This window comes from Nyctibius grandis, chromosome 1 (genome assembly GCF_013368605.1).
Source record: "Nyctibius grandis isolate bNycGra1 chromosome 1, bNycGra1.pri, whole genome shotgun sequence".
Classification (NCBI taxonomy): Eukaryota; Metazoa; Chordata; class Aves; order Nyctibiiformes; family Nyctibiidae; genus Nyctibius; species Nyctibius grandis.
In genome coordinates this window covers 130,092,852-130,105,423 of record NC_090658.1, presented here as the reverse complement: position 1 = coordinate 130,105,423, position 12,572 = coordinate 130,092,852, and the positions used below count along the sequence as shown (strand labels likewise).

At 47.1% G+C, this 12,572-nt stretch overlaps 1 protein-coding gene across 1 annotated transcript; it reads left to right on the top strand.

The window, feature by feature from the left end:
- Positions 1 to 2,773: 2,773 nt before the first annotated feature.
- On the top strand, positions 2,774 to 3,454 carry LOC137660331 (small basic protein 1-like). The gene is made up of 2 exons (XM_068399181.1): positions 2,774 to 2,831; positions 3,324 to 3,454. Exons 1-2 carry the CDS (start codon positions 2,774 to 2,776, stop codon positions 3,452 to 3,454), a joined length of 189 nt encoding a protein of 62 aa, XP_068255282.1.
- Positions 3,455 to 12,572: the final 9,118 nt, after the last annotated feature.

Genomic DNA, 12,572 nt, shown 5'->3' with positions numbered 1-12,572 from the left:
TGTATTGAAAGGGCAAATGTACTGAAAAAGCAATTTATGAGTTAATGAAGCAGGTACAAAATAAAAAATTAGATACAAAACCTTCTTGAATAAGTCACCAAAATTCACGTTACTGGAGGGTAGGGAGTTCTACCAAGTGAAAACATGCTCTTGGACTCCTTCCCAGGCACTCACTTCTGCTTGACCCAGGTTGTGCACTCTGCCTTGGCTCAGCCTTGTGTTCCTCTCTGTGATCTTATTTGAGTAGGGAAGCCGAGAAAAAGTAAGGGTGAGGGGACCGTGCACCTCGTCTGCTTCATCACTACTGTCTCTAAGTGTTGTTCTCAGGTGTTTGCCCATTTTTCGTTTAAGACCTTCAGCAATGATGTTTCCACACACCTGCCTATTCAATCCTTTCTGCTGCTGTACAATCCTGTCATTGCAAAGGCTTTTCTATATCTCAAGCGAGGACTTCTCCTCGCAACTGGAATCACTGACTTCTCATCCTGGCCACCAAGGACAGACCATACCTTTCCAAAGTATTACCTTTTCTGGATTTGAGGTCTTTCATGTTTTCCATGTCTTCTCATGAAGATCATAATGATCTCATAATGAGATCTTCTCATAATGAAGTCTTCTCATAATGATCATCATTATTCCACTTGCCTCAGGTTTTTCCTCCAGGTCACATGTTCTTGACCTCCTGTCCTTTCCTGAGCTCCCTTCAGCCCTCTCACTGCTTTCTTGAAGCACGCTGTACCAAACTGGATGGATGCACTCTGAAAGGGTGTGCAGTGCAGTGGGTACGTCCTGTGTTTTCCAAACTCAGCTTTTGTTTATACTTGTAGGACAGTTGGTGCCCATTTCCCAACACCGTGACATTGCTCATTTGTGCCTACCCATGAACCACTGAAACCTATATGGCCAGAAACTCCTTGTTCTGTATTCTCCAGCTAATTATTCTTGTCTTTATAGACGAGGTAGCATTCCCTATTACTTAATTATATTTTTTCATTATCTCTTTAGCATGAGAAGATCAACTGGAGTTCTAATCCTGTCTCCTAATGCTTTGCAGTCCCTTTCAACAACTTCTTTGTGAATTTAGTAAGCACACTCTCTAGACAACCATGAAAATTATTAGGCAGGATAGCAGTGGACTCACAACAGATTTCTGATCAGATGTGGTGTGGCAATTCATTACCTTAGCTTCATTTACATATTTGCCTCCATCTCTTTTAATCAGCATCATAGTCCTTTTTGAAGGATTTCAGGGAAAATATCCAAATAGGTCCCAGGCCAAATGAATGTGATGAAAATCAGGCCAAGTGTAAGGTCCTGCACATGGGTTGGGGCAACCGCCAGTATCAATACAGGCTGGGGGATGAAGGGATTGAGAACAGACATGAGAAGGACTTGGGGGTGATGGTGGATGAAAAACTGGACATGACCAGGCAATGTGTGCTTGCAGCCCAGAAGGCCAACCGTACCCTGGGCTGCATCCCCAGCAGCGTGGCCAGCAGGGCAAGGGAGGGGATTCTGCCCCTCTGCTCCACTCTCGTGAGACCCCCCCTGCAGTGCTGCGTCCAGCTCTGGGGGCACCAACATAAGAAGGACATGGAGCTGTTGGAGCGAGTCCAGAGGAGGCCACAAAGATGCTCAGAGGGCTGGAGCCCCTCTGCTATGGAGACAGGCTGAGAGAGTCGGGGCTGTTCAGCCTGGAGAAGAGAAGGCTCCAGGGAGACCTTCTAGCAGCCTTCCAGTACCTGAAGGGGCTACAGGAAAGCGGGAGAGGGACTTTTTACAAGGGCATGGAGTGACAGGACGAGGGGGAATGGTTTTAAACTGAAAGAGGGGAGATTGAGATGAGATATTAGGAAGAAATTCTTTGCTGTGAGGGTGGTGAGACCCTGGCCCAGGTTGCCCAGAGAAGCTGTGGCTGCCCCCTCCCTGGCAGTGTTCAAGGCCAGGTTGGATGGGGCTGTGAGCAACGTGGTCTAGTGGAAGGTGTCCCTGCCCGTGGCAGGGGGGTTGGAACTAGATGATCTTTAAGGTCCCTTCCAACCCAAACCATTCTGTGATTCTATGATTCTATGATCTAGTTGAAGATGTCCCTGCTTATGGCAGGCGGTTGGACTAGATGATCTTTAAAGGTCCCTTCCAACTATTCTATGGTTCTATGAAAATGTTGCAGAGTTTGCACGTTTGAGGGAGACCCTTGAGGAACCTCACTGCCGGTGCACCAGTCAAGGATGGATGCACCCTGAAAACTATTCCCTGTGATGGATATGATGCCCCAGTGCTGCCCATTGTGGCTGTGCCTTGCAGGCAGTGTCCAGAGCTTATCAGAAAGGTGCCCAGACTTAATTCCTGCACCTCTGGGGAGCAGCTCTGCTGTCGGCAGCCCCAGCTGGCGCCGGGTCGAGCAGAGCTGTGCCCGGCGGCTCCGCGCGTGCTGGTGGCAGAGTCCCGGCAGCCGGATCTGGGGGAGGGGGAATTGTCCCCGTGTGTCCGGGTTGGTGAAGGCGGCTGGTGAGCGGTGAGGAGAAGCCCACTGGAGCATGGACCTGGCTGCCAGTTGGCTTTGTGAGTGGGACCAGTGGGTCGGGGTGACATTGCACACGCCGGCAAGCAAACAACACCTCTTTGGAGATGGATTTGCTCAAATTTCTCCTCCTGCTGCTCTGCTCGTGGCAGGAGTCCCTCTATAAAACCCAGGGCCTCCAAGGTCCCCCTCCATGGCCATTTTAGACCTGCTTTGCTCCTGGTGTGCTGACATCTCCCCTGGCCTCCAAGCATGAGGGTGCTCTGTGCAGTCCTCGCTGTGCTTCTGCTTTTCTTCTTGGCCACCCCAGGTAAGATGGCAACGCATGGGGGTGGAGAAAGCGAGGCTGACCCCACAGGCTGGGCGTATGGGTGCCTGTTGCCTCTCCAGCCTTTGTGCCTTGGGGCAGAGGGAGGTGGTTCATCTCACCCAGCTTTGGCAGTGGAGATCACCTACCTGCAGTTGGCTTGGGCTGAGAATTTATCCAACCTAGGTTGCACAAATGATTTGAGATGAGATGAATGCCACACTGCAAATGCTTGTCTCGTGCTCATGCAAAGGGGTCTTGCCAGCAAGCTGCAGGACTGACATGTGTAGAGGGATGAATCTTAAGAGTTCAGTGGTCCCCCAGCTCAATGGGGACAGAAAACATGGATATTATCCTATGTGGGTCTAAACCCAAGGGTACCCTGTGCGTCAGTACCACCCTGGAGCCAGCAAGGAGATAACTTTTGGGGCTCTGCTCTCCTATGGTGTCTGACATTTTCTCTTATAACCCATCTCTCTCTCCTTCCCATCACAGGGTATGGGCAGTCTAAGGGCACTTGTGCTGGGTATTGTTCCCACGTGTGTGACAAAACGGATGAGTGGACTTTCAGACAGTCCTGCGGGAAGATGTACTGCTGCATCCCCCCACCCAAAAAGGGAAAATGATTGCAAAAGGGTCCAGCCATGGAGGAAGAGCAGCACTCGTGATGGGGCTCCCAGTGCTGTATTCACAGCGTGACAGGGATGGTGTTCACTGCTTTGAAGTAAAGATGGATAGATATGATCTCTGTGTGCCGCGTGGTTCATTCACCTCCCAGGAGAGGTTCTGCAGCTGACCTCCCTGGACCATGATCACTACACACCCCTGAAAGCCCCAGACATTTCTGACAGCCCCAGACCCGTGACACCAAAATGACACTCTGGAAGAGAAAAGGCTTTGGGATTTTCTCGTTGTTTCAAAGCAGAGTGGTGGCAAAGGCTGGGAGAGGACTGCTTGCCTAGTATTGTGTCTCCCTCCTCCACAACTTGAACCCCAGTTTAGTTTTATGGGACACAACAGCCCCCAATGCCCCATCAGTCCCATTCAGCCTCTGCACTGGGGACCTCAGTCCCATTGTGGGGGTAGAGACCGGAGGTGAACAGCCACTGCCTTCCCCTTGCAGCCCCGAAATCCCACTCCCATGGTGCCTCTAGAGCATCCTCATCCCAGTGCAGCCCACTGGGTTTCGTGGTCCTGTGGCTGTCCTGGACACCCTTGCACAAAGCAGGTGACTTCTCAACATAGACTCTGACCAAATTATTCCCTTGGGGGTCACCATTAATGGAAGAACAGACAAGGTGGATTTCTTCAGTGTCCCCTTCCCTACCCCCTCCACTTCAGGATAAACCATTCACCCCAGGCTTTCTGCAGGGGGACAGGGACAGGGAGTGACCTGGTGTCAGGTGGCTCAGAGCATCCTGGCGAAGGGCAGCCAGACAAACCCTGGGAGCAATATTGGAGGGTGAGATGTTTGCGTCAAAAAGGGTCAATGCCCTGACTGGCTCATGGGACAGAAAACAGCCCTGTTTCTCTGAAACCCTCCAGGAAAAAGAGTAAGTTTCCAACCATGGGGCCTTTCAAACCCAGAAAAAACCTATTGCACTGGTATTTGTCAGACTGAAGGATGCTGCAAGAGAAGAGAGGAGATATAGAGAGCTCCCTTACAGAGTTTGCTTGATTTCTGCAGGGGAAGATCTGTGTCTCCTCTCTTCTGCAGCATCCTCTGTGATCAGCAGAGATCTTGGCACTACAACCAGTACACGGAGTTGGGGGGAGAGTAATTTCTTCCTAAGGCTAATTTCTGTATTTTTCCAAGACTCCTTCAATTGCCAGGGGAATCTGAACACACACGGTGCCCACAGAAGTGTCTCTGCTGCTGACTGGAGAGGTGAATCCCCCCTTTGTGCCTGTACCTGCAACGTAAGCTGCTCCAAGGGGCTCGCTGCCAACCACCAGGATCCAAACGACGGTGTACCAGGCAATTTGGGGGCAAACACAAATAACCTAGTGAGCAGCCTTATGATTCTTTATTTTATCCTTAGGACATAGGATATATGTGAAATCTGATAACTTTAAAAACTTCATCAGTTTAAAGACTGACCAGGGATACAGGAATCCTGACAAAGCCGTGGGATTTCTTCTGATATTTTTCTTGATAAGAGGAGTGAGTCTCTTTCCAAACTAGATGCACTCTGTGAGACGCTGAGAGTGAGGGGGTTAACATCTAGGCTACAGAGGCTGCGATCAGGCAGGGGTAGGCAGAAGGTAAATGTCACACTTGGTATAGGATGGCCCATCAAGAGTCTTCAAAGCAGTAGTTTGTCAAGCTTCACCTGACTCCAGACAACAGGATGTGAAAGAAGGAAAATTCACCAAAAACAACCATGTGCTGGTGAGAAGACTTCGCAGACACATGGGGTGAAAGTTTGACAAAATAATAAAAGTTGCAAAAGGAAACACTGAATAACAACAACAAAAAAACCCTTTGCTGTTTCTTTCACATTTTTCCCCAAGAAAAAAGTAAGAATGGTGTGAGGAGAGTGAAAAGAAAATCCACGTCAAAGTGAATGAACTGCAAAATGGGTTTTTGAAGCAGTGTCTCTCGCTCTGCTGCATCTCCAGCTTTCAAAATATTTTCTGCAGGTAAAGAAAGTTTCCAATGCCAGTAGTTTATTTCTAATTTCTCTTGTAGGAGGATGACAGTTCTCCCCTGTCACTGCCCTTGTCATCTACATGTGTGTAACCTCCTGGGGCACCTTGTTACAGCCTCTTGGGGAGCAGAGGGACCTTCTAACTGCACTAAACAACAGGAGGGAATGCATGGGTCTGATTTTGGGGTTTCAGCCTGGAATTTGACATGGGTGTAATGCAAGGAGGGAGGGAGGCAGGCTTCCTTCATCTTCAGATCCCACCTCTTCTATCGGCAGAAGGTTGGACCTGGGATACCCCAGAGGAACCCAGCGCTCCCTGCAGTAGAAAAGCTCCCGAAGACATGGGATGTGTTATTTTTCTAAACAAAAAAAAAGGCAGAAGGAAATTGCCTGGCCTCTTCTGCCCCGGTGCCCTGAATGCTAACCCTGCGTTTCCCAGACACAGGAGTTGCACATGTTGCAATTTGGGGGTTCATCCACTACAACTGGCTCTTATCTCCTCTGTCCTCAGAAGCAGGGAAGGCAGGCGGGATGCAACTCCGCTGCACAAAGTCCAACCATTAACCCAGCACTGCCAAGCCCACCACTAACCCATGTCCCTCAGCACCACATCTACACGGCTTTTAAATCCCCCCAGGGATGGTGACTCCACTACTGCCCTGGGCAGCCTGTGCCAGTGCTTGACAACCCTTTCTGAGAAGAAATTTTTCGTGATATCCAATCTAAACCTCCCCTGATGCAACTTGAGGCCATTTTCTCTCGTCCTAAATAATAACAACTTAATTTTGGTAGGAGAATTTTTGATCACAAAGGCTGTTATTCCAGCTACACAGGGTATATTTTTCTACAGGCTAAGTGGACCAGATAAGAACCATAAGATTGCAGAGAGCACTTCAACCAATCCTACTTACACACACACTCAAAGCAGGGAGGAGAGAGGCACTGGAGATTAGGTATATGGGAAAAAAAAGCCAAAACGGCAGAGATTGTGTTCAGTTATTACACTAACAAGAGGTGCTTTCCAAGGCTGAATCTTCCTCTTGGCATCATGAAGCTGAGCATCCAAAAAAGGCATGCAATCAAATGATACTGCATGTATGAAGGTGCTGCTGGCAGTTTCAGGCTTTAAGAAGAGTGAACAAAAGCACAGAGTCTAAAACAGTAACCCCCAACACCACACGTTTTACAGCATCACATTGAAAGTGTGTTACTTGTTGCATGTCAGACGGTGCTTTGGGTATGAAGGGTTGGAAGACACAGTCCTGTCTTTCCAGAGTAGAGCTCTGGTACAGAAGATCTCAGAAGCTCTGCCCAGACCTTATTTTGGAGGGGATTAGTTGCTCAGAAGTGAATTAGTGTGTGCACAGGTTAAAGACAGGGCAATCCAAGTTGACACTGTGAGGGCAGTGTAATTGCAGGAGAACAACAGTTGAAGTGTGAAGACCCTCTTATAATATATAATCAGGCCTTCTGTATAGCACACACATGATGATAATGGTCATGGGAAGTGATCATCCCTCTGTACTCAGCACTGGTGAGGCAGCACCTTGAATCCTGTGTCCAGTTCTGGGCCCCGCACTTCAAGAAAGATGTTGAGGTGTTGGAGCGAGTCCAGAGGAGGGCGACCAAGCTGGGGAAGGGTCTGGAGGGTCTGACCTACGAGGAACGGCTGAGGGAGCTGGGGTTGTTTAGCCTGGAGAAGAGGAAGCTCAGAGGTGACCTTAGTGCAGTCTACAACTACCTGAAGGGAGGTTGTAGTGAAGTGGGAGTCGGCCTCTTCTCCCAGGCAACTAGCGATAGGACAAGAGGACACAGCCTCAAGCTTCACCAGGGGAGGTTCAGGTTGGACATTAGGGAGCATTTCTTCTTAGCAAGGGTCATTAGACATTGGAAGGGGCTGCCCAGGGAGGTGGAGGAGTCACCATCTCTGGAGGTGTTTAAGAAAAGCCTGGACATGGCACTTAGTGCCCTGGTCTAGTTGACATGGTGGTGTCAGGGCAATGGTTGGACTCGATGGTCCCAGAGGTCTCTTCCAGCCTGATTGATTCTGTGATTCTGTGTGATTCTGTGATAATACTGCTTAAGCCTGTATTTAATTCAATCTCTTCTGGTTGACTTGGATATTTCTTGGACTAAGGTATCCAAGTGTGAACAGATGTCCAAGAAAAAGAGAAAACATATCTTCCCTAGTGTGGTCGGTCACCAGTACTGCTAAAAACATGGTCTCTTTAATTTCAGTCTGTCCATATTATAAATTCTAGCCATGCCAAGAAGCAGATTTACATCCTGGAAAGCATTTTTTATAAGAGAAGTAGTTGAATATTTATACCTTAGGAAGCCAGTACTGACTAGATTATAGGATTTTCATATGTTTACAGGGAGAAAACATCAGCTACAGGCTCACTGATCTAGCAGTAGGAGACAAAGGCATAACAAGTGATTTCTCAGTACTGCCTTCCATATGCTAAATAACAGAGAAGTGGCACTCGGTTCTGACTAACATACTGGGCTTGGTTCAAAGTTTTACCTTGGGAGAGCTACTCCGCAGCACAGATCATACGGTACTTACACTCCTCATCTTCGCAGGAGCAGCAAGGGATGAAAAGGCCACTACTTTTGTGCTTAATTTCAATAAGGGGGCTACATAAAAAAGGGGAAATAGTTAAAAAAGAAGACAAAAGGGACAGCTAAAAGAGCTAAATCCTTGCAAATAGATTCTTTGCAAGCACCGTGGGAGCTATTTAAGGCCACTATATTGGAGACTCGGAGAAAATGTATGACACCTATTTAAAAAAGCCCTGAGAAAGAGCAAAAGGAAAAGGTCATAGCAGAACAGTGGGATGAGGGAGGTTGTTAGAAAGAAGCAGCGTCCAAATACAGAAAATATAAAAGATAATAAACTGTGCCTGACAAAGTGTAAAACACAATAAGGCAACTCGGCAGAGAATTGCAGGAAGAACTTGCAAAAGGCAAAGAAACCTCTTAAAATAACTCTTTTTTTTCACAAACACATCAGGAAGAGGAAGCCTGATGAAGAGCGTGTAGGGCAGGAGATGGTCAGAGCAATAAAGCTAATAAAATCTAAGGCCACCCCATGGAAGCTAAATGAAATATTTGCAGCTGTGTTCACCTTGGCAGAAGGAAGGGAGGTCTTCATGCTGAACTCTCCTCAGTGGGGACTCATCAAAGGACTTGTCTTAAATGTAAAGGAGGTGGAAGAGAGGAAATAAGCAGCAATAAATCCCCAGCACCCAGACTGTTTTCCCCAAAAGTCCTAAGGGAATTCAAGGATGAAATAGCTCCTGACTGCAGCGTGTGATCACAGAATCACAGAATCACAGAATCAACCAGGCTGGAAGAGCCCTCTGGGATCATCGAGTCCAACCATGGCCCTGACACCACCATGTCAACTAGACCATGGCACTAAGTGCCATGGTGACTCCACCACCTCCCTGGGCAGCCCCTTCCAATGTCTAATGACCCTTGCTGAGAAGAAATGCTTCCTAATTTCCAAGCTTAACAAAGATTTGCTGTGCAAAGATGGGGAGATGCTAATGTTATGGAAATAAAACACCTTAAAAGTTCTTACAGGGCTGCAAGCCAGGATTGTACTAGTTGTAAATATAATAACATGGGAAAAAACAGAGGAAAATCCTGTTCTAAAAACCTGCTAGAGCTCCCTGAAGGAGGCAACGGACTTGAAGACTACAGAGACTGGGATGAGGGAGGCAGGGACCAGCACTATGGGGCTGAGTTGCAGGAGAGGGAAGTCATGGGCAGCACTGCGGGGGGTCACTGTTGGGGCTACAGTGGTAAATTTGATCATAAAAGATCTGGAAAAGGGATTGAATGGAAAGATGGTAAAATTTGTTACTGGTGCCGTGTTGCTCAGGGTAATAAAGGTGCGGAAGGACCTCGCTGCTTTGAGTGGCTGGCTCGTAAACTGGCTGATGAAATTCAGTGCAAATCGATGTGGAGTGATGCACACAGGAAAAATCAAACTAATTTTATATGTCGAATAAATGGCTCTATGTTGGTTATTTCATTGCCCAGTAGAGACCGGGACTGCAAGTAATTAGGAGAGGAAGAAAGAATAGGGAATAGCATCATTACACCATATTGCTTGATAAATCTTGGGAATTTTAACCAGAAATTTTCTGACCCTTTATTTGCTCTTTTTTGATCTTCCCATTTGAGGGAGAAAGTTTTTACCTCCTTTTAATGACAGCTAATATCCCCGTGCAGGAAGAGGGGAGAGTTGGAGGCACCGAGGCTCATACGTGCCATTTGGAGAGTGAAACCTGAGATCTGGTGAGCCTTCAGCCTCCCTCTTATCAGGGAAGCATCAACTAGAAAAAGCCCTAATGGGTCATTGTTTTGCTATTTATACAAACTGCACTCAACTAGAAAGGTCCACATCCCGATGCAAAAAAAGCCAGGGCACTCTCTGCCCCGATTGCTGTCTGTAGGTACGAGTGACAGAGAAGCAGATGGGTGTATTAACAGGAATCATTGACCAGATGTTTTCATCATGCCTGGCATTCCTCCTTCTTCCAGGGCTGATATACTGACTGTCACTACAAGGAGAGACAGATCTTGAAAATGTATAGCACCAGACAATATGGTAACTCCAGGTTTGTGTGGAAAGTGTTTTTTTGCTGCTCTATGCAGCTTGTTTCCTTTAAAATGTTTCTGCAGAAGTCATTATTCTGCAGAAGTCCTCAAGCTTCTCCAGGGGAGGTTCAGGTTGGACATTAGGAAAAATTTCTTCTCAGAAAGGGTTATTAGACATTGGAAGGGGCTGCCCAGGGAGGTGGTGGAGTCACCATCTCTGGAGGTGTTTAAGAAAAGACTGGACATGGCACTTAGTGCCATGGTCTAGTTGACATGGTGGTGTCAGGGCAATGGTTGGATTTGATGATCCCTGAGGTCTCTTCCAACCTGATTGATTCTGTGATTATATTTCACTGAAAATAAGATATAGAGGAAAGTAGCAGGGAAAAAAAACAAATCTTACAACCAGGATCCAATCTATTACCACCCTGCAACTTTCAGAAGCAGGACTCAGAAAAACACCCTTTCTTTTGGAGCTGCAATTTATGATGCTGTTTTAATTGGTACTTACCATAATTTCTCAAGTTACTCTAGCTGCCAGGTACAAAAGATCAAGAGTTTCTCCCCAAATACCTGTCCTTTCAAGATGTGGGACACCATGGAAGCTTCACGTGAGAGGGGGAATAAATGACTGCATTGAAGTGACGTGGGTTTAGGTGAAAACCAACAGCAATTGGATCATTTCATTATTCCACTCCTGCAAATGCTCTTTAGCAGCCTACAAATATGAGGGTATCTCTGCTTTGTCATTGAAAAATGTAGTTTCTTTTCCAGATTTAGCTGGACCCCTGTGAACCCCCAAGTCTTAAGGCCCCTCATCTTTTTTGCTTTTCTTACTAAACTCACAAGTCAAAGAAAATGTATTAGAAGGGAAATAGAGACGATGACTGGGGAAGGGTCCTCTGCTGAAATATTGAGAATTTCTGCAATGATTTCAGGGTACTAAGACACGAGGGTGGTTCAAGACTTGGAACAACATACAGCAAATAAAGTCCCGCATCAGTGGCATAGAAAACATCCTAAAAGAGGTTATTAACAGTGGCCTAATTATATAACATAGAGTACTACAGTTTCTCCAGAATTGGTGAGAGGGTATTTTGATGACCTCAGAGTTCATCGGGAGGTCAGAGCAGATGCTGTCACAGACATGTTATGTTCCTCAAATTTTTCCTCTTCTAGGAATGATCGAGTGGGAAAAATGGGGAAAAAAAACAGGCAGTTTGCAGCCCTTTTCCCAGTCTGAATTCTGCTGCAGAGACTTTGATTATGTATTTCTCTTCACCATTCCGTTTATCCATTCCCCATCCAAGGTCCACAGAGGTCATGGGAAATGGTATTGGCTTCATTCAAGTTGGCTATGTATTTACTGGAAGAGGAGGACGTGGAAGCTTGCCACGGACCAGTGTGGGTTTATCATGCCTGCAGGTAGCTCCTTGAATGCCTTCAGCAATTGCTGGTCATTACTGGGTGGTCTCTCAGTGCTCCCTTTTAGGTCCCTCCTTCCACTTTCACCAATCCCTGTTTTGTCTCATTGCGTTCCCCTACAGTTCTGGAGTTTCTCCAGCCCTGTGGCCCTTTCTTCCCACAATCCCACCTTCAGATGCTACAAGATTTCAGGAGACCTGCACATTACCAGCACTCCAAAAACCACAGCTAGGACACAGGAACATGAAGTAGGACATAATTAAAAGGACATGTAGACAATGACTCTATTTTCTATATGGAAGTTACCTGTGGTGACTCCATAGGCTGAGACAGATGAGGATGGACATAATCATCATCGCAGAAAAGGCTGCTGCAAATAGCCCCTTTACAAACCCTGCTAGGGCTGCTGTTTGCCCTCAGCAGGTACCCATGGATGACTCCAATAGATGCCCTTGTAGGTGGTCTCAGCAGAGAAGCCTTTGGGAACTAGAGGGCAGGATGCTCTCCCAAAGATCCTTCTAGAGAAGGTCTCTGAGCGATGCTAAAGGGAGTGTGAAATACTGCACCCATTTATTCCTGCTCATTACTCAGCCATGCTAACACAGTCTTGCCAGGAACTCAGATGGATATTGATTTTGTGAGCCCCAGGACTGAAACAGGCTCTCTCCCACCAATGAGACCCATGGGTTTTTCTATGAGACTCAGTGAGGAAAGGGACGCCCAAGAGGGTGTTACTCCAACCAGACCTTTTCATCCACCATTGACTGAATTCACTGTGGGAAACAGAGGAAAACTCCATATGTTTAACACTTTTGTTACAAATGAGCCATGCAGCTAATGGGCCTTTTGGGCTGGGCTTGGAGAGTCTGTTTTAATGCTTTATGTGGGATCATGGGGACACAAGTAACCACACCACACACACCAGGGTTACATCTCCTTTTTTTCTCTTTTTAATTACTGAGAGGAGGGGATGACAATTGGCTTAGACAGGTGAGAAGCTGCTCCCAAAGCCACCATGGTGCCTCCTCTTCCAGAGAAGCTTCCTCTTCAGCTC

Bases quoted from the DNA above. Each gene is read 5' to 3' on its own strand.
- LOC137660331 (XM_068399181.1), top strand. From the start codon at position 2,774: ATGAGGGTGCTCTGTGCAGTCCTCGCTGTGCTTCTGCTTTTCTTCTTG. The intron at 2,832-3,323 runs GTAAGATGGCAA...TTCCCATCACAG, and splicing joins TTTCTTCTTGGCCACCCCAG to GGTATGGGCAGTCTAAGGGC.